The sequence below is a fragment of the Nuphar pumila genome, chromosome 13 (genome assembly GCF_984573655.1).
Source record: "Nuphar pumila chromosome 13, dmNupPumi1.hap1.1, whole genome shotgun sequence".
Classification (NCBI taxonomy): domain Eukaryota; kingdom Viridiplantae; phylum Streptophyta; class Magnoliopsida; order Nymphaeales; family Nymphaeaceae; genus Nuphar; species Nuphar pumila.
In genome coordinates this window covers 78,697,350-78,723,243 of record NC_143261.1, presented here as the reverse complement: position 1 = coordinate 78,723,243, position 25,894 = coordinate 78,697,350, and the positions used below count along the sequence as shown (strand labels likewise).

At 36.8% G+C, this 25,894-nt stretch overlaps 1 protein-coding gene across 4 annotated transcripts in view; it reads left to right on the top strand.

Annotated features, from left to right (window-relative positions):
* LOC149818818 (U5 small nuclear ribonucleoprotein helicase) overlaps positions 1-25,894 on the top strand; it is a 264,200-nt gene that overhangs the window by 16,074 nt on the left and 222,232 nt on the right. For 3 of the 4 annotated variants that reach the window (XM_089985540.1, XM_089985539.1, XM_089985538.1), the window contains exons 2-3: positions 11,037-11,098; positions 13,651-13,819. In XM_089985540.1, the coding sequence (XP_089841666.1) occupies positions 11,037-11,098; positions 13,651-13,819 (231 nt within the window). Of the gene's footprint in view, positions 1-11,036; positions 11,099-13,650; positions 13,820-25,894 lie in introns of those variants that run through there. The other variant, XM_089985541.1, reaches the window with a different exon arrangement.

Genomic DNA, 25,894 nt, shown 5'->3' with positions numbered 1-25,894 from the left:
ACATATTAGTAGTCCGGGTCCCCCCAACTCCGATGACTGGGGACCAAGACATTTTAGCTCGAAACAGGAAAACATGTCCCGGAGTTTTGTACCACCTACCCTCTCTAAGGTAAGCCCGAATCTGAGTGAGTTAATTCTTTCATTTAATTATTTTCCCGAAGTATGGGGCGTTTCCCCATCTACCTCCTACTACCATAGTAGTAAGTTCCCAACCTTAGTCTTTTTGCCAATGTACACGTACATCCATTTTTTTTCATATTGATTGCACAAACCCACTCAGAGTGCTCCGGTGCTTTAAACCAATCAAGCACACAAAATTAACCTTAAATTTTCTAACCAGTGTTATTGACATTGAGTGCAAGCTCATTAACTAAAGTACCTGCATCAGGTACCCAATTCATATTGCCCAATTAGGCCAGATTACCAAACTCCCTATCATTCATTTTGAATTCACAGTGGACAAAGAAAAGCAATTCACATAACTTGACTGCATGCAAATAATTGACATTTCATTAATATGTCTCATAGCTCTTCTACAGCAAGCAGTCAAAACTCAGACATTTCCAGATTTGAATGTCAACTGTTTACAAGACAAAATTTCAAATATAACCAAATTGCACCTACGCCCATTTCTATATCAAGTTACAATTAAAACATAGTGTTTCACAAATGGGTAGCATCACATATTTGTAACTACGAGTAGAATGCTCATATGCAATTTTCATAGTGAATCAAAATTCTTAATGGCAGTAAAGATCTAAACACAGTTTTTCACTGATGTATAATATCACCCGGTTTCAGCTATAAGCATAATGCCCAAACACGGGCAACCAAGGACTGACTCATGTTATGCCAATGTTGACTCTCTGGTCTTTCAGGTATGACATAATGCACTATGGGTCAGCTTCCTGAGAAAGGGTTCGTTTCCCATGCGCAGGGTATGGGCACATGTATAGTCATGACAGCAATGGGAAAGCACATATTTAATTATCTATGTATGTGCAGCAGAACATATCAAAGAGGGAGTCCATTCTGTTACTAATGTCACAACAGAAAACATATACATATTTCTGTGGGTGCACAGTAATGTGTGCAGCAAAATGCATACCAACAGAGTGTGTACTGCAACAATACAATATGGATACAATTGAAGATTGGACAAAATTTTTTTTTGATGCATTCCAGAGCAAGTAACTATTGTTATCAATGTTCTACTTTCTACCATCAAATTGCATACAATATCAATTGCTAACCAGATTAATAAATAGAATACAAAGGTTTCTAGTGCACCTCAAATAATAGCAAAACATTTTGAAAGCAGTAATAAGATTCTTGACTTCAGTGTATGACCACCAGGGTTAACAGAACAGAACGACTGGTCAAGGACATCCTTAAACACTGCTATAATTCTAAAGGAAATTACATGAGAGTTAACCACCATATTACAAGTGATGTTAGCACTAATATCATTAAGACTAATCATCATTCAAATTGGTTGTAATTGAAGCCCTAGAGGCTCTGCTAGGTAGGATTAGCTCGTCTAAGAGCCCCCCCCCCCCTTTTTTTTTCAAACATCATTAACGCCAACTATTTCACCAGTTAACCCTACTAACCGAAGTCTGAAATCCCCAAATCGAAGGTATGGGATTTTCGGCAAACCCACATCGACTGCTCGAACACACTTAATACACAAGACAAGTAAAAATGGCAGTAAGACCTACAACACGAAAAGAAGAACTTACCGACACCCCCCCCCCCCCCCCTCTCCATATCAAAGATCTGAATTCCCCAAATCATGAACTTGGGGTTTTCGGTTTAGGGTTTGACAACACTGTATTAAGAATCCGAAACCCCCAAATCATGGGTTTGGGGTTTTCAATTTAGGGTGTATTAAAAATCCGAAACCCCCAAATCATGGGTTTGGGGTTTTCGGTTTAGGGTTTACTGACACCCATCATCGGTATCTCAATCTGAAGAATAGAGAGAAAAAGGACTTTCATCTGATTTGGGGTTCTTGGACTCCCACACCCATACGTGCACACTCAATCACCCGAAAACGAAGGTACAAAATCCTACCATTTTCCGGCGAAGAGGTTGCGGCACCCACGAGGGAAAGTCGGTCGGCCTTGACAGCACCACCACTGGAGAAGAGGTCGGCGTCTCCGATGAGGGATTCGAGCAGCAGGCCGCAGCTCGGAGGGCGATCCGAAGGATAGAGAGGCAGAGGAGAGTGAGGGAGGATGAGGGATTCGGGACCCCGTTTGTAGAAGGGTGGCCCGAAAAAGGAGGAACCCTCCCTGGCGGCTGCGCAACTCTCCCTCACCCCAGCAGCGTCGTGGACTCCCGCTAGGGTTCTGAAAGAACCCTAGCAGGATTTTATCGGGAAGCCCTCTTATCGGGCTTTTTTTTTCTTGTTTCACAGGGTGCAGCCCGGACCCGGACCCGAAATCCGAAAGCCCCTTTGAGTTGGATCCGTGATGGCTTACTGAAGTGGGTCCGCAGGTCGGATCCAAATGGATCCAACGCGGATCCACACGTTAGCTTTCATTTATGTACTATATTATATATATATATATGTGATATTCTATATGGATCCTTTTATGGGTCCTGGATCCGAAACTTGGATCCCCGGATCTAAATTAAGAATTTCGCATAAAAATTTGATTAGAATGAAGGAATAATGTGGGTTTTACAGATTCAGAGTTACAAAATTTTCCTAGATTTGAAAAATGTTGGATTTTGGCTATATGTGCGTGACCAAGTCTCTTATGCCACAGTTCCAACTCTATTTTTTGAATATTATAACAAAAAGCTTTCTTCGGCATTTCCAAAAAATCCATGTAATAGAGTCCTGTTTCTCTATGGCCTTCCCCAATCAGCTTGCCTGACTGGCGATCCTGTACCCAAAAACCACGAGAAGAAAAAGAAATATTACACCCATAATCAGAAATTTGAGATACAAATAAAAGATTTAAATTTAATTTGGGAACATGTCTAATTTCTAGAATAGAAAATTTCTTTGTTTTATAAAATTTTTCAAAATTTCCTGTTCTTTCTATTTTAATTGAAGTCCCATCAGCAGTAAAGACCTTTGACACACTTGCTTTATTTTTAACACATTTGGATAGACTTTGATTATTTGGGGTCATATGAAAAGATGCACCAGAGTCAATGAGCCAAGAAATTTTACCTGGATCAGAAAAAGATGAGGCTGTTGCGTCGGTTGAAGCTTCAGATGAGGAAGAGGCACCTTTGATGAGAGCCTGAAAAAATCTCCATTAGTTGGGTCAGGAAAACTGGTGCATTTGCAGCAATTGCAGCTCTTTTTTCTCTCAACTCCTTAAGTTTGAGACAAATTGGCTTGTAGTGTCCTGGTTCATGACAGTGATGACAAATAACTTTCTTCTTATCATAGTCACCATTTTGTCGGTTAAAGTGAGGAGGCCTATATGATCAAACATGATTCCCTGGTTAAAACAGAATCATCTTCAATTTTTGAAGAACCATTCCGGAGACGATTTTCATCCATTGTTAACTCTTCAATAGTTTCAACAATCGAAGGAATTTTTCCCCGGTGAAGTAGGGCCGATTTAGTGGTTTCAAATTCCGGCCTTAATCCAGTGATAAACTTGTAAAAATGTTCAGCATCGAGTTGTTTCTGACGAAGCTCGATGTCTTCGACACAATGCCACTTTGGTTCTAAAAGGGAAAGTTCTTCCCAAAGTTCGGACAACCCATTGTAATATTCACGAATAGTTTTGTCTCCTTGTGTCATCATTCGAACTTTTTCTTGGAGGTTGCACATGTGTGCAATATCTTTAAGGGAATACATATTTTTAAGGTATTCCCATGCCTTATCGTCATGATCAAATTTGGCAAGACTTGAGCATTTTTTAATTTCAATGTTATTGATAAGCCATGACATTATCTTCGCATGAGATATTCTCCATTTTTTCCATTTCTTCTCGTATGAGGCAATAACCTTGATTTTCTCTTCTTCCGATAGAGGGACTTCTTTATCTCCCTCATTTTTAGCAAGAGATAACTTAGGTTCCGAATCAGAACCATCCACAATCCCTCATAGGCCTTTTCCCCATATATGGTGCTTCATGATTGAAGCCCATGTTACCTAGTTCGTATCACTTAGTTTCATAGGCATGATGGTGACTTTATCATTGTCATCCATCGATTACAAGGAGAGAAAGAATAGGGATAGAAGAGAAACAAGAAGGAAAATGAAAAAGAAAGAAGAAAAAACAATACAACAAGATGTGAAATCTTCCCCAATGAAGTGATAAAACACTTCTCTTCAAGTGACGAACACTTTTGCAAACGGACATGAAAACCGAGGCAACTTTTCCTCAAAATTTAGTACTTCCGCGGCTCTGATACCATGAAATGAAATGGGGATCTTCGAAACACAAGCTTAGATTCACAAGGGCAAGTGTCAAGAATGACACTAAAGCATAACCCTTAAAAAGGGTATAACTGGAAACAAAATAAAAAAATGTATTCTTTATTGATATGAAAAACCAATTGCTTAAGAAGCATTGGAACTAAAATACAAGAGGGGCTGCACCCCTTTATATACACAGCTGAAAGAGGACTCAATAGAGCACAATCCAACAACTCTATTGCTAGTCAAGTTTGGACAAGACTTGACTAGCAACAGTCATTCTAGTTCAAACTGAACTAGATGACATAAAGACAAAAAATAAAAATAAAGGAAAAAAATTACAGAAAAGAAAGAAATGAAAAATATATTTATATATATATAATAATAATATAATATAATATATATATATATGTACAATTTTACATTTTAACACAAGAGTCATGTTCTTCCATTTTCTTCTATAAATAAAAGAACTTCAAGACCTTTTGAAATTGTGTACTCTGATGTATGGGGGGGACCTGTACTCTGATGTATGGGGACCTGCTCCTGTATGTTCCTCTTCTGGACGTCGATATTATGTTCTTTTTATAGATAACTTTTCCCCTATACTTGGATACACTTCATAAAACACAAATCTGTCTTTAAGTTATTCCAACATTTTTGTGCAATGGTTAGAAATCAATTTTCCACCAATATCATGCATTTCCAATGCGATGGTGGTGGGGGGGGGGTGAGTATTCCTCAACCGACTTTATTGACTTTCTTCAAAATAATGGGATAAGTCGGCGAGTATCTTGCCCCCATACACTTCAACAAAATGGAGTGGCTGAACGAAAACATCGCCATATTGTTGAGAGTGCCATGAGCATGCTCCATGACAACAATGTTTCTACTAGTCTTTGGACAAAAGCCTTTCACACTACTATACATGTTATCAATCACCTGCCTATGACAGTTCTTGCAGATAAATCTCCTTATTCTGTTCTTTTTGAGCATCATCCTAACTATAATGATTTGCGAGTCTTTGGTTGTGTTTACTATGTGCACATTGATAAATCTCTAAGAAACAAATTCCAGGATAAGGCCTCCAAATGCAGATTTGTGGGGTATGCAGAAGACTACAAGGGTTATAGATGCTATGATCCCATTACCAAACGTGTTAAAATCTCGAGAAATGTTATTTTTGATAAACAAGATTTTGAAGGTGAGTTTTCATCTCAGCAAAGTCAGCCTTGCAATATAGAAGTCTACGATCCCTGGATGAGTGCAAAACTTATTTGCCAGTGAAAGAGAGTTTAGCCAATCTTCTTGTGACAGAACTGAGATAAGAGAGGAAAATCATCAAGAACAACTCATATCAGAAGAAGTGGCGCCTGCTGTATCTGAAGGTTTTAAAAAAAATTTCAGGCCAAGTATATACTAGAAGAGACAAGAATCCTTTTTCCGACAATGTAGAAGAGAGCATGAACCAACTCACTACAAGGTCTGTAAGGAATCACCATCCAATCTAGAGATGGGTTTGCTATGATAACTTTTCTTTGGATTTTCAGTTATTCATGTCACAGGTTGAGAATCTAGTCGAACCTATTGCATTTCATCAAGCCATCAAGTCACGTAAGTGGATTGAAGCAATGAATGAAGAAATGAAAGCTCTACATGAGTGCCAAACTTGGGTGATTGTTCATAGACCTGAAGACAAAAATGTTGTAGGATCAAAGTGGGTTTACAAAATTAAATACAAGCCGGATGGAAGTATAGAATGTCATAAAGCAAGGCTCGTTGCTCGAGGCTTTACTCAAGAGTATGGACAAGACTATGATGAGACTTTTAGTCTTGTTGTTAAGATGGGAACTACTCGTATCATCCTTTCCCTAGCAGCTGAACATAGATGGACATTGAGTCGGTTAGATGTAAAGAATGCATTTTTGCATGGAGATTTGAAGGAAGAGGTATATATGGAGCAACCTCCCGGCTATGCTGAAGGAGATCCACAAGCATATGTGTGTAGGCTGAAAAGAGCCCTTTATGGGTTAAAGCAAGCATCTAGATCTTGGTTTGAAAGCTTCTCATTCAAAATACAAAATCATGGTTTTCGTAGGTGTTTTTTTGACCATTCTTTGTTCATTTACAGAAATGAAGATGTGACTACTTTGTTGCTCATATATGTTGATGATATAGTCATCACTGAAAATTCTGACGATCACATACAGGTGGTGAAAGGTTTGCTAATGCAAGATTTTAAGATGAAAGATCTAGGGGAATTAAGATATTTTCTTGGTGTTGAAGTGGATAAGAAAGGCGATGTTTTGACTCTTATACAACACAAGTACACCCTTGACTTATTGAGTAAAGTTGGGATGACAGATTGCAAACCCTTGACTGCTCCCAGTGCTATAAACCAAAGGTTAAGTTCGCAAGATGGAGAAATATACCATGACCCCACTAGATATCGAAGCATTGTTGGAATGTTACAATATCTAACAATTACCAGACCAGACATTGTATATGCTGTGAATCAAGTATCTCAGTTCATGCATGAGCCGAGAACTAGACATGTTGAAATTGTGAAGAGAATCTTGAGGTACTTGAAGGGAACCATTGGAGATAGACTTGCTTATCAAAGGAGTTGGTCAAGCAAGAAGGGTCATGAAATACTTATACTGATGCAGACTGGTCAGGTGATCCAGATGAAAGAAGGTCTGTTTCTGGTTATTGCATCTTCATAGGAAATAACCTAATATCATGGAGTAGTAAGAAACAAAAGACTGTTGCTAGATCTAGCACAAAAGCAGAGTATCAGTCCATGCCAGCTGGAACAACAGAAGCAACTTGGGTGAGGCACCTACTACATAATCTAGGAGAAGTTATCACAGACTTATTATTGTTATGTGACAACCAGAGCGCCATCAATATCTCTTTTAATCCGATTCACCACAGCCGCACGAAGCACATTGAGATTGATCAACATTTCATCCGACAAAAGGTGGAGGAAAAAGAAATCATGCCTCCGCATGTTAGGACTGAAAATCAAGTAGTTGACTCGTTTACAAAAGGTCTAACAAAACACCATTATTGGTTCTTAAAGAACAAGTTGTCCATGATTCAAGATCATGCACAACTTGAGGGAGGGTGAAAACACGTGATTTATTCTTGTATTGGATCGGGTCTGAAATAGATCCAAATCCATGTTATCGTGTAAACTTATGTACTGCGTAGGTGTAGGATATACTTTGTAATTTAGTCCTTTTACCAAAGGGCCTTTATGCCTTTTGTAACATAATGTAATATAAAATCATTAGGGCACGCCAAACACGGTGTAGCTGCCGTCAAGTTTCTGTTCTTCTTTCTCTCCTTTCTCATATTCTCCTGCTGGATAAATCTGTGGTGCCACATCGATTTCTGACACCTCCCAAGGGCCGAACCAAAATATGATGCATTCCTAACTTCTGCAGAAGAACGAAGAACTACCACCTAGGACACATAGGTAGTCCGGGTCCCCCAACTCCGAGGACTGGGGACCAACGAGCCATTTTTGCTCAAAGCGCAAAACACATGTCCCCTGAGTTTTGTACCACCTACCCTCTCCAAGGTAAGCCTATGAACTGAGTGGGTTGATCTTTTCATTGAATCAGTTTCCCGTAGTGCAGGGGCATTTTCCGCCAACTACCCTCTACTACCATAGTAGTAGATTCCCAGCCTTAGTCGTTTTAACAAAGTTTATAAGCAATCCCAATCTTTTTTCATATTGATTGCATAAAACCCACACAGACTGCTCCGATGCCTTTAAACCAGTCAAGCATATGACCATTTAGGTTAAGTTTCTCTCCAGATTTATTTTTCATTGTGCACAAGTTATTAGCCTCAAGTACCCGCATCGGGTATCCAATCCATCTTGCTCATTAGGCAAGGCACATGTCTAAATATCGCAGAGTGCACAAGATTACGTGCTGAGTGTGTTGAGACAACCTCTAGTATATACCATCTTTTGTGTATGTTCAACATAGTTTATTGTCATATAGGGCTCAATGTTGAAATGAAAATTTCCCACAAACATGGTAATTACCCGTATCCTCAACAACTAACATGAATTATCGTAGGCATGCTATATCTCACAACATAAAACAAACACAATCGGCTAACAGGAATTTACATAAACAGGTTATGTTTTACAAAATGAAATAGATACAATCGACCAACATAAACATGCTATGTTTTCCAGAATGAAACAATCAAGATCGGCTAATGGAAATTAACATAATCAGGTTATAGAATGAAACAGATGCAATCGGTCAACATAGATTAACACAAGCATGATATATGTTTCAGAATGAAATAGGTATGATCTGCCAACAGAAAATTTACATAAGCATAATTTTTGTTACAGAATTAAACATACAGAAAAATCAACATTCACCCAAACAAATTTGGAAGTAAACCCCCAAATCTGGGGTTATCCAATGCTACATCCAAAAATCCCCAGATCTGGGTTATCTAACACCAAAAATCGGAAACCCCTCCCAAATCTGGGTTTATCAAATCCAAGAATCAGTAAACCCCCACCCCAAACCTGGGGTTTCTTTTTTTTTTCTCACAGATGGGGTTATCCATTGCTTCAGCCGAAAAACTCTCAAATCGAATAGATTTGGGGTTTTTCTTTTTTTTTGAGTTACGGTTAATCAAGAAAATCCCCAAATCGAAATGTCGCAGCTACCGAAAACCCCATCTCACCGACTTGGGTTTTCTCGGCAGCCAAGACTCCCACCAGAGGCTTGAAACAAACGTGAATCAGAGTTTCCCCCTTGACCGATCCAAACACAACCAGACTGAGTCCATACCCAACAATAAAAGGTAAAAAATCCTACCTTTTTTCGGCGGAAAAATGGTTGTTGGCGACAACAGCAGTTGGTGGTTGGGGAGCTCTCTGACGTCGGTGACCTTGCCGGCGTGCGCGAAATCGAAAGAGAGGGAGTGATACTGGGGGACGAGTGGCAGAGGGGAGAGAGAAGTGATTTTAACAGAATGAAGAGGGGCGAGACCCCTCTCCATCCCCTTTTATCGAGCCGAACCCCTACCCCTTCCGAGAAAAGTGGTGGGAGTAACCCTCCGGTGGTTACGCCTTCTGCAACCCCCTTCTTGCAAGAATCGTGCCGTAGGCACGATTCTTGTTTTCATTTTAATATCGTGTAGCCTGGTCCGGGTCCAAACCCCGCGACTCTGGATCCATCTTTAACGTGGATCCGGGTCAGCAAATTAATGATGGATCCACAATTTGGATCCAATTTGGTCCAACTGTGGATCAAACCCTAAAAATGTTAGTTTTGTTCATTTCCTTTTTGTTTTAAATTAATTTTATTTATTTCTTTAGTTTTATTAATATATATATATATATATATTAATAGTATTCCTATGTATGATTCTTATGGATCCGGGAAACGGATCCTAGGCCCAAAATGTATAAAAACCACATAATTTTTTTTGATTATTACACCCATCAATCTCTCTATCTCTAAATAAATAAATAAAACACACACATATATATTATACATGATAATGTTTCACAATTTAAAGAATCTTCACTTATGATGGAGCATTTAAGATATTATCTATGTTTTACTCTTCACAAATTAATGAATCTTCACTTATTTGATGGATGTTTAAGAGATTATCTATGATTAAACTCTTCACAAGTCATCGATTGATATAATCATTTTGGTATGAATATACCTTCTGGTGTGGATGTTTTTCACCAGGCATCTTGTGTGGCCTATTGTATGCATATTCTTAATTTCATGCTATAGATATAGAAATTGGTAGGAATTGATTGAAACTTTAACATCGGCTTATGAACACCTAATCGGCTATAATTTGATTCATTGGATGGATAAACCGATGGTTGTTTCCATTATACATGCAAGATTGATAATTAAGTCCTTTTCTTTTCTTTCTTTTTTTACCATGATAATGTTTTTTAGATGGTTTGGTTCTCGAGTTACACAATTCTGAGGAATTTCAGTTTTGAAAAGGGTTCTCTCCCAGCTTTTATATCAGAATAAAGAAAAAGAAAAAATATTTGACCTCAGTAAGTTGCTAATTCCGACCAGTTCTACAGGTCGGTAAGGTCCTAAGCTATCTGGTGTGACTTGGACCAATTGTTGTTTTCAATCCCAGGAGGTTCCCATCTTGAGTCATTCTGAAAAGTATTTTCTGAAACACTACTGTCGATTTAATTAGTAAATTTCCATTTTTTGTAATTCCACTGTGTTACTCTTTTAGGGGGTTTATTTGAGTATTCAAGATTTGAAGTTTTCGGTGGTGCATAAGATGCTGCTGAATTATGATATTTTGCTTTGAATATTTTGTTTCACATTTTTTTGGTCAATGTGTGGTGCTGTAGTGGCTAAGAGATATGCCTAATTTATGTAATTTTAGTTTCTAGATAAGTAGGTGTCGTGAATTTAGTCACAACCTCAATTTTCTTTTCATACCAAATATCATTTTGTTTTAGTTGCCTGCTGCTGTTATTACATAATTCTTCTACACCAAGTAATGTGACTTCTATCCGTTGAAAAGTGTTTCAATGAGTTCTGAACTGCCATACTTTTTTCGTGTATTAAAGCTTGACATCCAGTTTTTCAAGCAGGTTAGGAAACTCATCTAATGATTCTGAACGTGGACGTAAAATTTTTCATCAATGGGATGAAGGTATGCCAACTATGCAAATTGTGTTGCTTATTACTGGAGATTACAATAATTTTTCTTAAATCACTTGAAAATGTTAGTTTTTTTTTTCTATTTACACGGAGAAACTGCCCCCAGGAACAGAGGCCTAGCCGCGCTGGCTCTGCCTGCCGTGCTTACGCTCACTGTCCTTGTAGCATAAAACTCTGTGGGCTTACCCCTTGCCCCCAGGTTGTCGCCACGCTCTGGCTTGCGCAAGGGGTGACACACATGAGATTTGAATCTAGACCGCCTGCCTAGCGGCCTAGGCTCCATCCCACTATGCCAAACCCCTTTGGGGCTTGAAAATGCTAGTTGACTTTGCTATTTTTAATGTTGATTTTTTTTTTGACAAATGAATGATCAAAATTGAGATTTGATTGGTAATGGACTGCCTAGCCATCTCTGTTAGGTTCCTTCATTTTTCGAGTTGATACCTTTGATACCTTTTTGTCCCAAAGCACAACTTGCCTTTTTCCCTTGGTAACTAGAGGCTTAAGCTGCTTGGAGCTTAGAAACCCTGGTATGCCACAGTACACTCCTGTGTGCAAGTTGCAGCCTGAAATAGGTTACCTAACATTCGAAGTGGGATTGGCCTGGCTTGGCCCAAACATCCCATCATTGGGCTGATGTCCAGGTAGAATTGGCCTGTCAAAAGAACAGGTTAGGCTCAAGACCACAGCCTAGTCCTTCCTCAAGTATGCAGGGGCTTGCAACCTAGCCCAAACCTGGCTGAAGAAAGGAAGGCCACAGCTGGCCAATGCAAGTCCATATTTGTACTGGGTTGATCAGCCTGTTGATGGGCCATAGAAAAGTTGAGTGACCATGGGCCATCAATGGTTATTCCATAAGCCAGGTTTGGGCAGGGTGAGTGTCGAGCTCAGGACTAGTCGTAATAGGCCAGGCCACAAGCGGTTTTTAGGCAATTGGCTTGATGTTTGGCTATAACTAAGGCTGGTAAAGGAGCCAAATGTGTGCCAAGCTTGAGGCGTTTAAAGTTTTAAACTCAGTCATGCTTGTGGTTGTTGCGCAGTGGAAATCCCAACAACTTGGCATAAGATGTCTTTGGACAAGGTAGAGTATATCCATCAATCAGCCCTTGGTCTTTGACTACCCACTCTTAATGCACCGGATTGAGAACCATAAACACTTTCTTTGAGCCATCTTCCTTTGTTTCTTCATGAGTGATGATGGATGTAAGAACATTGTAACACCCATCAATGTGGCCCAATAGCCTAAAAAACTTGATATGTGGGATAATTACACCCTTCCATGTGAAGTAATTGCTATCATTCATCTTAATGGCAATTTTTGGCAAGGAGAGTTGACCGGAATTTAGATAAAGGTGGCTAGGATTAGCGTTTGGGGTATGATGCTTGGATTGGGAATAATATTCACTTTAGGGAATGTGGACATATTGTTTGAGATAGAACCAGATAGGGTTTGCATGGGGAATTTGGGGGTTTTCACCTTCCATTGATAAGACTCAATAATATTGGAAGAGAAAGAGAGAATAAGGGAAGAGGTTGGAAGGCACTCTATTGGGGTATTGTAGGATGTGACCAAAGGGAATACTGAAGGAGACAGCAAGGATGTAGATTTCAGGCAGAAACAAGGAGGAAACTGGCTTAAAGAAGGCAGCAAGAAGAAGAACTAGAGTAGCGTCACACTGCTGATGTCAGAATGTGCAGAGAAGCAGGACTGAGGCTAGGTATTGGACCCAAGGCTAAAGATGCTTAGAAGAGGTTAAAGAAACGTATGATGAATAGGAAGTGAAAGAAGGGGGAAAAGACGAGAGAGGAGAGGTATGGAGCAAAGGAAAATGAAGGGAAGGATAAGAACTTACCTTAGATGATCAGTATAGGGATGTGGTGATACTCTGGTACCATAATAACTTGCTGAAATATGAGAGGGAAGTGCAGGAGATGAGAGACAATAGTGAAGCCTCAAAACCCAATATGTTCCTTATTTATCTTTTAGTGTGTAGAGGCTGCACACTCTTCTTCTCTTTTATTAATGTGGGAGCCCTATGGGGCAGTACGTAAAAGTCAACACAATGACTCCAATTACAACAAGGCCACTAAAGTGGTGTAAAACGGGAAAACAGTGAAGTATACAAGTAGCAAACAATATACTGCAACACAACAAACTAAAAGCAGTAATACTTAATTGTGACAGGTGGCAGCTGAATGTGGGATGAGTCATGATGATAATGTCCTTGGACTAGTACACAAGTTTAGTTTAATAATCTTGACATTGTCTTGATAATATATCAATATAAATTGAAAGCATTGTGTTTTTTAAACATCACATAAAATACTTTACTACTGATTTTAAAAAATATCATCATTATCGTACACATTTTGATACTTTAAAATCATGGTGATATTTGTGTCCATGGTCTAAATTAATTAATTTTCTTGTTGAGGAGAAGGCATCTGATATTGCATCTAATAACATAGCTTATGAGGTTCTTTGTTCCGTAAGTCTGTAAATTCAGTACAATCATTTATATAGTGACTTCTCCATTAATGCAGCCTCTGGTGATGTGAGACAAGCTTACATGCAATTTCTTGGAGCAGTATCTGAGTTGATCAATGGTGATGTAAACTCTGACGAATTTCGAGAAGTTGCCAAAGCAACTTATGAGATTTTCTCTGCCTCAGACATCAATAGTGATATAAAGAAGTGCATTGCTGAGAAGAAGTATTGTTTTAACTTGAATTAGCTATACAATAGTGATATAACAAGTGTCTTCAGTGTCATTGTAAATCATCAATATTGCATTTCTGTGTGCTTAAATGATGATCTCTCTTCTACATGCCATGAACTTGTTTTAAATTTCTATTGCAATGTTTACTTAGGAAAGTTGAGCATCCAATCAAAATATTTATATTCTTTGTGAAGGCATTGTTTATTCAATAATTTATTGATTGTCAGAATGTAACCAGATTTTTGTTTTCTTTTTTTTCCAGTTTAAAATTGTGGTCTTTGTTTCTGTGAAGGTTGTTCTAGATGTATGGGGTTACACCTTCCTTGGTGAGAAATGCTAAGTGCAGGGATTTTAATTATAGCCAGAAACTGTTGGCTCAATGTTTATAGTGATTGCTATATTAGTTTGTGAAACTACTGTAGAAAAGCAACAATAGTTTGACAAGTGAGAACAGTGAAGCAAACATCCATGTTTCAACTTACCTTGCATGAAGATTGTAGCCAATACTAATGTTTGAGCTCTCATCTCGGTCGCTAGAGATGATTTAATATGGTTGAGCTCATGATGCCATAGACCACTTAAATGACCAATAGATATAGTAAGAGTATTGCTAATAGGTTGATTCACGACAGTGAAATAATGTTATATGGTAGGAGTGTTAAATTGTGTCTCTATTTTTTGTATACATATATTTATATATATAAATATATGTATACAAAAAATAGAGACACAATTTAACACCCTCCCTTAAACTTAGGGCGCAATGATCGAGAGTTTGCCGAGAAGAAAGTTGAATCTTGGAGAGCAGAGTGCCTTGGTGAATAAATCTGCCAACTGATACTCTGAGGTCACGTAAGGAAGATCTATAACTTTTCACAAATATGCTTCTCTAACGTAGTGGCAGTCCATCTCAATATGCTTTGTGTGTTCATGGAATGTGTTATTTTTAGCAACGTAGATTGCACTTTTATTATCACAGCATAACTTTGTGGGTCCTTGAACCTGAATCCCAATGTCTTGTAGTAGTTGATGAATCTACACAATTTCCATGGTTGTAGAAGCCATGACTCGATATTCTGCTTCGGTGGATGATAGAGACACCTTCTGTTGTTTCTTACATCTCCATGAGATCAGGGATTCACCTAAAAAAATACAAAAACCTGTAGTGGAGTAACGATTATTTGGGTCACCTCCCCAATCAGAGTTAGTATATGCAATTAAATTTAACTCAAAAGATGAGGAAAAAAAACTCTCTTGTTTAAGGTTCCCCTTATGTATCTGACAATTCAGAGAATGACGTCCATATGGACCTTAGTTACCGGAAGCTTCTTAGATAGGTGGGAAGCTCGCTTCCCGAAAACTTGCATCGGAAGCACGATACTCCACGCTTCCAAAACTTGATGAGAACCTCGATTCCCCCACGCTTCTCCTATGCTTTCTACATGCTTCATCTATTCTTCTTATATGATCTCCTACTCAACTTTTCATGTTTTTTTATGTGTTTTCTCTCACTCTTCTCACTCACTTTCATGTGTTTTCTCTAAATTGGTAGTCATCATTTTTGGATTTTGTTACATTTTTAATTCGTACACTAAAAAAACCATGAAATTTAATATTAGTCACTTTATTTTAGTTTTTATTTGTGTTTCATTTTGATTCTCATTCAATTCTTATATTTCTTTTTTAATATTTCTCGCTTCTCGCTTCCTATACATTTTAAAATACATTGCTTCTCGCTTCCGCTTCCCGTTTTCGCTTCCTAGTCTGGCAACCTTGATATGGACAGATGTAGGAGCATGCTGGAATTGGCTTACAGTGTGCACGACATGCGAGATGTCTGGCCTTGTGATGCTAAGATACATTAGAGACCCCACAAGTTGCTGATAGGGAGTAGGATCCTTCAAAGGAATCCCATCATTGATCTTCATTTTTGATCCCACAATTTCAGGGGTCTCACAGATTTTATTGTCAAAAATACCTGATTTGTCAAGAATCTCACACGCAAGTTTAGTTTGAGACAAGAAATATACCAAGAAAGTATGTCAAATACCCCAAATCTGACATTTCAAACCTTTCTTTTAAAGTGGTTTTAATACTTTTGATGCCCTTTATGTCACTACCTGTTATCAACATGTCATCAACGTACAACAGTGAAGTCATATATCTTGCATTAGACTTTTTGACAAACAGAGCAGTGTCAGTTTAGCATGAAGTAAAACCATCTTGAATCATAACTTCATTAAATCGATCATACCAAGCCTTAGGGGTTTGTTTTAAACCATAGAGCGCTTTTTGCAAACGAAGGATTTTTCCCTTCGGTACGTCCATGCCAGGAGGAGCATCCATGTGAACTCCTTCATTAAGATCTCCATTTAAAAAAATATTTTTAACATCCATTTGGTAAATATTCTTTTTTTTAATAGATGCAATGATGATCAAACATCTTACAATGACTATTCGAGCAACGAGGGCAAAGGTTTCTTCGTAATCAATGCCGTATTCTTGACTATATCCTTTTGCGACAAGACGGGCTTTATATCTTTCAAGAGTGCCATCACTCTTCGTTTTGACTTTAAAAACCCATCTACATCCTATTGATTTCTTTCCTTTTCGAAGATATTGAAAGATCCAAGTTTTGGCTTTGTTGAGGGCTCTAAGTTCGTTATCCATGGCGTCCCTCCATTTTATCATTTTTTTAGCTTCTTTAAAATTCCTAGGTTCTTGACATGAGTGAATGACACTAAGACATGCCCTATGTTTTGGAGAAAAAGACTCATAGGATATAAATCTAGAAGGATTTTTCCTAGATCTTTCAGTTCTTCGAGAGTGGTTGGAAGGTTCACTAGAGTCACTATCCTTCTCTATTGCACTTCTAAAGGTACTTTTATCTCTATGTATAGGTAATTGGTTCAACTATCATTTCTTCTTCATGTTGGATGGGTTGTGGAATACTTTCACTTATGTCCTCATCATCATTTAATTCATCATCGTTAAAAAAATCCTCGTTTCTAGATAATAACTCAAACAAAAAAGAGTAATCGACATTATCTTCATGAGTTTTATGTTCTTCAAAACTACTCATATTTTCTAAAAAGGTTACGTTTCTTGAAACATATAGTTTGTCATTTTTAATATCATAACACCTAAATCCTTTTTGTGTTTTTGAATATCCCCAAAACACACGAGGAATAGCTTTAGGAGATAGTTTTTCATTCTTGTCGGTGAGAACAAAACATTTACAAAAAAAATTCTTAGTCTATTGTAGTCGGGTTCCTTTTTATACAAGGTTTTAAAATGGGTTATTTGATTCAAATTTTTGGATGGAAGTCGATTTATGAGGTAAACCGATGCAAGAGCCGCTTCGGCCCAAAATCTTTTTGGAATTTTTTGAGAAATGAGTAAGATCCTTGTAGTTTCTATTATATGTCTATGTTTTCGTTCGACTAATTAATTTTGTTGAGGTGTTTTTGGGCAAGACCTTTGATGAACAATTCCATTATTTTCAATGTAACTTTTGAAATCATTTAAAAGATATTCTCCCCCGGAATCGGTTCTATATGCATATGTATCTATCATTATATATATAAATATATATATTTTTCACATCATGTAACCCCCAAGGGCATTTAAGTATTTCCCTCTTTTTGCGCATATTCACATTAGTGAGTATGTTTGTAAACTTTTTTCCTTTTTTCTTTTTCTTTCTTTTCTTTTCCTTTTTTCTTCTTTTTCTTTTCTTTCTTGTTGGCTTAGTCAACCCTTGGAGGGGGTCCAACACTAGACGTTGGACCCCTCCAATGGTTAGATTTCTAATCGTTGGAGGGGCTCCAACGTCTAGTGGGGCCCCTCTTTAGTATAAATAGGGGTGAACCTCCCTCATAAATGTATTCAATGCTTGTGCATTATTCTCCAATGGTTCAATAAAATTCTTTATATTTTGACATTTGTGTTCTCCATTTGTACCTTGTGTACATTTTATTCTAAGTGTTCTTGTGCCTTTGTGCACATATTCTTTCATGGAGGTGGTGCTTATTTTGCACATTATCTCTTTTGAGATATTTTCACAAGGAGGGCTATTGCTTGGTGTAGTAGTGTAGCTCTTGGGCTATCACTACGGAGACATTGGTTTGAGTCCAAAGGGTGTCCATTTCTTGCAAAAAGCAGAAAGTTAACATCACTCCTGGTACACCCCTCTCCAGCACCCTGGAGTAGACCACACTAAATGTGGTCCTAGATTATATGATACACAAAAAAAGTTATTAAAAAAATGTTATGAAATGGATATGCACATGCACACAAACTGGATTTAATGGCACACTGGCTGTGAGTTCCTTGTTATATTTTCAAATTTCCTTAGAGGTTTCGGAGAATGTAGGTATGGAGATAAACCAGTGTATGCGAAGGAAAACAAAAATCAAGGTAAAATGAACAGAAAAGGTTGTGAAACTAAACATAGTTAAATAGATAGAAAGAAGCAGGGCACGAAGTGAAGGATTGCAACATGCTAGCTACCAGAGTATAGATACACATCTTTCTTCTAGAAACAAAGAAAAACTATCAGTTGTCCAACAATCAGTGAATAAATCAACAAATTATCAAGTAAAAACTGGCATCTTGTCTATCTGAAGGATGAACTATTTGGCATCATTCAAGACAGAGGGTCAAGTAAACTAATTTCATTCTCAAGCAAAAAAATAGTTAATTAACAAATTTTGGGTAATTTCATGGGGTGGAGGTTGATAATCATTTATATTCATATACTGCATAAGCTAGCCTCTAACAAATATAATTGTGCGGGTCATTGATATAGCAATAGAAAATGGAAGAATATAGACATATGCTGAATATCTCTGATAACCAACAAAAACTTAAAATATGATCCATACAGGTTCAACCTTGAATCCTGAAAGCTGAGGAGATTCAACTTCTCAAGTTCCTAGCATATGATTCCCATCATGCCAAAATTTATCCTTCTCAGGTTCCCGTGTCCAAACACAGGTCATCTTTAACTGTAACGACCCCAACTTATCATCGTAAAAAAAGTGATTTTTTTTAAAACAATTACAGAAACCAAACCTAAGGATTCGAGGTCTCACAAATTTATTATATATACCAAACCACAAGAGATAGTGCATTGAATCAACGAGAAAATAATCAACTTTATTAATCAATAAATAATATGAATGTTAAGTAAGTTGAAATAGAAAATTGTCTATGTCAAGGAGCCACTCTGTCAAGAACCCAGAACATGTCACTCAAAACTCGCAATCTTCATATGGTAAGTCATCCCATCACTGTGTACCCGGTCCTATAAAACAGTTTTAAAAACGAGTAAGAACCAAAGTCCTTTGTACGAATTCCTTTAAAAATCCAAACAGAAAAACTAGCATAAACCAAATTTATGCGTAATTTTAGAGGAATTACACAACAACAATTTGCATAATCAACTTACCATTCAAGCATTTAAATAAGTATCATGCGACATCAAATATCATGCGAAATAGAATAAGCATGAATGCATGAACTAATGCAGAATAATAAAGAACTTGAAATTTATTTAAAAAGGTAAAAGAGACCAAACAATATAATTAATATATTTCTTGATGTCCCCTCTACAGTGTGGAAATCTTGGATAACGGTCATGGGGGACCGTGGGGATACTAAAACTCCGTGTGCGATTGTGCCCCTGAACCCGATATGGTAGTTCACCTGTAACGACCCCAACTCATACCCTTTAAAAAAGTGCAGAATTTTTTTTGAAACAAATGTGAAAACAATCCTAGAGACTCGAGGCCTTCCAGTTGAAATACAACCACCACCACAAGAGATCTTATACTCATCTTTCGTACCAAAACAAATCAAACCAATCTTTATTTATTCAAATGTAAAGAGTCTGAGACATAATTAATTAAAGGTAAAGAAAACAAAAAGAAAGAGCCACGCCGTCCCAAGAACTTGCCATGTAGTCGTGTAGTCCCCTCGTGACTTTTCTCAAAAGCAGGTCACCTCACTAGGCATCTGAGGCTGCGAAAAACACAAAAATTAGATTGTCAGAATCCAAAGAATTCTGCGTACAAGTCTCTCTAATGAGTCAAATAAGAACAAAGAACATAAATAAGATTGATGCAATATTTTAGAGGGACATAAATATATTACATTCATAATTCAAATAACCATACAATTAAATAAAAAGAGGGATCACAGTTTAAGCATTAAAGACATTTAGCATGCATTAAGGAACAACATTAGACATTCACCAATATATTTCAGTTAAAGGAACAAGTGAATATGCGTGATCTAATGTGTAATAGGAATATGTATGATTTCAATGCAATGCATGAATAATTTACTATCTTTAATCAAGTTCTCTTTCATATGCATATCCCTATTAGGATGCACACGCATTTAAGTTTCACTTTTTATTATTATCATTGCCCGCAGATACTCAAAACATGTAAAATCCCCGAGGTCAAGTTAGGTTCCCAGGGTAACTTAGCACACAAGTTGTATTTTATTACTGGGTTCCAAACTTAGCCCTCGACCGATATCAGGAAACATCACCATCCATCGAAACATTGGAAACTAACATCCAATGTTGGGGACACTATGAAAATCAGCATCCACTGGCGCCACTTTCTTGGTGTACCAAAACAACAACTGTGTCTATACACCACTCCCAGGTAAAATGACAAACTCTCCTTAAAACCGTAGTCAGGAGAAGAACCTCAATATTGGGTTTAGGGGCAACAACAACGCACGTTGAGTTTTTGTATCCTCACGGTTTTTTCAAACCGCAATATTTAAGATTCTCACACTAAAGAAGAGATATCAAGAAAACATAAATTACACTGTTCTTTACTTCTTTTTATCTTGTTATTAATTCATCTTTTTTACATTTGCAAATTAGCATGCAAAATTAATAACATAAGCTTGCAAATCAACATACCAAGCTCTTCACGGGACCACAACCCGTGACTTCATGAAACAGTGCAATACAAACAATAATATCACAGTTGATTTTTGCAATGTATAGGACAACCAAAGTAAAGAGCAACACATGCTCAAGGCTCACACAACCCAGGATGATCCATTTGATCATCAATGCATTCATATGCAAAAATCTTGCATAACATGCCATCATGCATACCTTTCTATGTCTCTCAATGCACACTCATTTGTGACAACTTAAAGTTATGCATGAATAATATACATTTACATATGCACGAGTTCACCAATTCATACATATTATTATGATCAATTCCATGCACAAACACCCAAATGTGCACATGATCATATTTATGCAAATACCAAACAAATTTCAGTTTTCATGCGTATGATATGCACAACTGCAAGTTGATCAAATCAAAATCATGTGTATCATTTCAGAAAGAATGCATACATCAATCTTAAACGTGTATATGATCAAATTCATGTACTAACTCAACTATTCGGAAATTTCTCATCGAGCCAACAATTGGGGCTGATCCATGCACATGATCAAATTCCTGTACATACATATTTTCAGCATGCTGGCTAATCTATGTACATGATCAAAATCATGTACATGGGTCGACCAAACTCAAAATTATGTTTATAACAGCATGTACCGGGTGCCGGCTGATTCATTTACATGATCAAGAGCATGTACATGGGTTGGCCAGACCATAAAGCATGTATATATTACCCTACTCATCATGATATATACATCAATGAAACCAAACTAATAGCACTATGCAAGTGCTTGAGCATGTAATTCAAAAATATGGCATTCTGATGCATGAACATAATCAACCAAGTCTGAATCAAGACCACAAATATTCAGATGTATATGCATGTAACGGGACTAATTTGAATCAAACATAGAAAGATCACTTGGCAGATCTGGTACAGATCTGCCTGAGTATCCACTCGACAGATTTGAACCATATTTGCGTATTCACATGAACAGATCTGACCAGATTTGTACACTATGCACACGATAGAATCTGGTCTGATTTGTCAACATATACAAGTCAGCATATCTGCCCCGGTCTGTCTACATGCATGAGCCAACAAATCTGATCCATAACTTCATTCAAGAACATGATAAAAAATATATATTCGTTGACCATCGCAAACATGGCAGATTTGAACCAGATTTGTCATGTTTGAGAAACTGGCAGATCTGTCCAGATCTGCCAACACATGAGAATCGGCAGATCTGACTAGAACTACATGTTGTTGGGTAGATCTGATCCGAAGTAGCATATACATGCTGTTCGACAGATCTGATCTGAAACAGCATATGCATGCTGTTCGATAGATCTGATCCGAAACAGCATATGCATGCTGTTCCACAAATCTGATCCAGAACAACATACCGACAAATCCAAAATCAAGATATTCAGGTACACCAAAATATAATTCAACAAATATGAAATCAGAAAGTATCTCTCAGATGCATGTATATGCGAAACAAACAAATCAAAGACAACAAAATAGGACCAGCTGTATGCATGTGAACTCGACAACCTAAATCAATCAAACATAATCAGATTATCGAATACATATATAACTCGACAAATGTGGTATGAAATAGGCATATTCCATTGCATGAACATAAGACACAACACAAATTGAATATGAACATGCAACTCGTTAAAACTAAAACACACACACATATGTCCAGTTTTGTAGAAATCAACCATCCTGAAATGTGTATATATATATATATATATATATATATATATATATATATATATATATATATATATATATATATAGCTTGCGTGGGCAAGAAAGCTTCACAAGCCTGAATATATGTATATATATATATTCGGATTTGTGTGAGCATGAAATATCACAAAAACTGACCTGCACCAATATATATATATATTCATTAAGTCAAAAATCGACAAAGCTGAATTTATGTTCATATATATATATGTACTCAATGAACAACAACAGAAAAAACAATCATTAACATGTATTACATGCATGTTCCATTTCAAATCAAGAAAAATCAACATATATGAAATTGAAATCATACATATTTTCAGAATTTGATACTCTAGGGAAATCAACAATCTCAAGCGACGAACATATATATGAATATATATATATATATATATATATATATAATTGTCACTTTCTATAAGTATATACATTCTTTTAAGTTAGATTTCCCTTTTCCATCTAATATTTTACATGAACCTGATTTAAAACTTTTTATTCCCGTATGAATCTATAGAGGAACCCGTACCTTAGTTTGGAAATGGAAAAGACCGAAAAAAATGGACGATCGGTGAGAAAGATGAATCTCTTCCTCTCTCTCTTCTTCTTTCTTTTTTTTTTCTCTTTCTTTCTTTTCTTTCTTTTCCCTTTTTCCTTCTCTCTCTCTCTTACTTTAGAAAACGAGATCTAGAGAGAGAGACGAGTTAGACCTTTATATATATATATATACATATGGGGTAGGGTTCTACCCCAAGTAGAACTCTACCTCATCCTTATTTTATTTTAAAGTTGTTTTTAAACTTTAAATGCAAAGTAGTTTTAAAATTGCCATGAATGAATTTTGAATCTAGATTTGAATTCAAGATCCAAATCCGTATTGATCCAACCTGGACCAGATCCATATTTAATATGGGTCTTGGACTAGGTCCAAATTCATATTAACTTGGATTAAACAAAGCGGATCCAGTCCGATCCAATCTGGAAAAGGTAAAAATAGAGGCGGGTCATTTTTGAAAAATGCGATTTTCGGGCCAATCGTAACTCGATTTCAGAAAAACAAGGTACCAACATTCTCAGAATTACGAGACACATCTAACAATATACTTACTTGATTTTCACCTCTGAATTTTGCCTGAATTTAACCTGAATTTTGCTCGATTTTAAATGTTAAAGACAAAAAATCACCCAGCCTCTTTTTGGTAATTCACTTTTAATTTTTAGCATACAAGCCTTAAATTCTTTTAGGATTTTCCATTATTTTTTATAGAAATCAAGGATTTTTCACGTGTTTGAATTCATGTACACAAACACACTCGTGTGTGTGACCAGCTCTTGAATCATCCGATTATGATGCATAAACAAGATTTTTTAGGGCTTTAAAATCAATAACTTATAATCTTCATAAATATTGAAGCATCCTAAAATTTTATTTTTCATTGAAAATACATGATCTAACAGTTGATTCCTAGCAAATTCACCACGCCGAACACATCTTCATGGTTGGATTTGCAAAAATAGTGTTGAAAATGCCGAGTTCACACAGTAGTTCTCATCTATATATATGTCAAAATTGTAAAGTGCACATAGTAACTCGTATAGTAAGAGGGCATTTGATTCACGAATTGCTCTGGACAAGGACACCATATCTTGTCCAGTCAATGAATCAAAGGTGTCCAGGGGGTGTTTTTTTTTTCTAAGGTGTCCAGGGGTGTCTTGTCCTCCCCTGTCCCTTATGGAAGGCTAAACTGCCCTGAACACCAAAACGAGTCCCAGAGGGATGTGCAGGAGGCAGTGTCCCATGTGTCTTGCATTTATGTGGATGCGTGGGCCCCACACAATGTGCGAATGGCGGACACCGCTGTCTGCACATTCAAATGCACCCTAATTGTAAGGAAAAAGTATTTAATCATGACTTATTGTAAAAATCATACATTTGCGTGATAATATAAGTAAAAAATAAAAAAATAAAAAATTCACATAATAATGATTATGAATGAAGCTAAATAAAATGTAATAAATAGGATCAACAAACACAATCATAAATAATTAGAACACAATCTTAACATTCCAGCCGATCTGAAAGATCATAGTTCATGACACAAAATATAAAATATTTGATCTAATCCTAAATGCCTAATATTCTGGTTTTCCAAATTTAACTCTAACTAGTCCAAGACTAACACTAAACTATTTTAAACTTAGAATGTAGATCTCCAACAATTCTTTCAAGAAATTCAAAAGGTCCCCTTGTGGTGGGAATGATAATGGACCTTCATCTACCATTTCATCGTTAGAATCCAGAGAATGACCTCTTGCAGTAGCTATGCTGTGTGTGCATCTGACTGTGGGTTGCGCACACTGCACCTCTGGCAATGCCAGTGCAGTCTAAGCTCTTCTCCCATCTACTTTTAAATTGGTAGCTATTTTAGCATGAATATTGTCTATCTAATATACAGAGAGAGACATGATTGTACAAACTCATTGTGTCTTATGGTACGACATTTGAAATTATTGAGACTGTTGAGACCAATGAGAATCTTTTGCCAACAAAGCTAATGCTTTATAAACCTTCCAAGATCAACTATTAAGATTTTCTATATTATAAGGTATCGTAACATATCATATCTTACACTAAGATACATATTGTATCTATCAGGTAAAACGATATGATACACACCCAAAACCCGATTGAGTTTTTTGTTTTATAGCTAATGCCATTATTTGTTGCATTATGATTTCTTTTGAATTTCTTGATTTTTTATTAAAAACTAAAATTTTGTATGATATAATACGATACGATAGGAAACCTATCTTATTTTGGGCCTACTTGTATGAGCACTGATACAATACGTATCTTATATTTCAATGCAAGGCCTTTTCTTTTTTATATGGCCCTCCATTGATAAATCTTGATTAAAAAAAGACAAACCATTGCCATACTAAATAATTTGAGGCTATCTCACTCCAAAATCTGAAAAATAAGGCAAAAAGAGGGATTTTTACTTCAAATGATTAAACAAAGTGAGGACGTCTTTGTTAAAATATGATGTATATTTATATATATAGATTACGACACATACACATATATATTATATATATATGTCTATGTGTCTATCTATATATAAATATATATATATATATATCTATTTTTGTAAAACCCGATAGGGGTATTTCTGTCATTTCACCTGTACACGCATATCTTTGATATGCTTTCTTTTTTCTTTCTTTTTCCTTTTAGTCTTTTTCTTTTTTGTTTTTTAATTTCTTTTTTTATTCATTGGAGAGGGGTCCACATAGAGTCGTTGGACCCCTCCAACGGTCCACATAGTGCCCTATCCTCTTTATGGGATGAACTT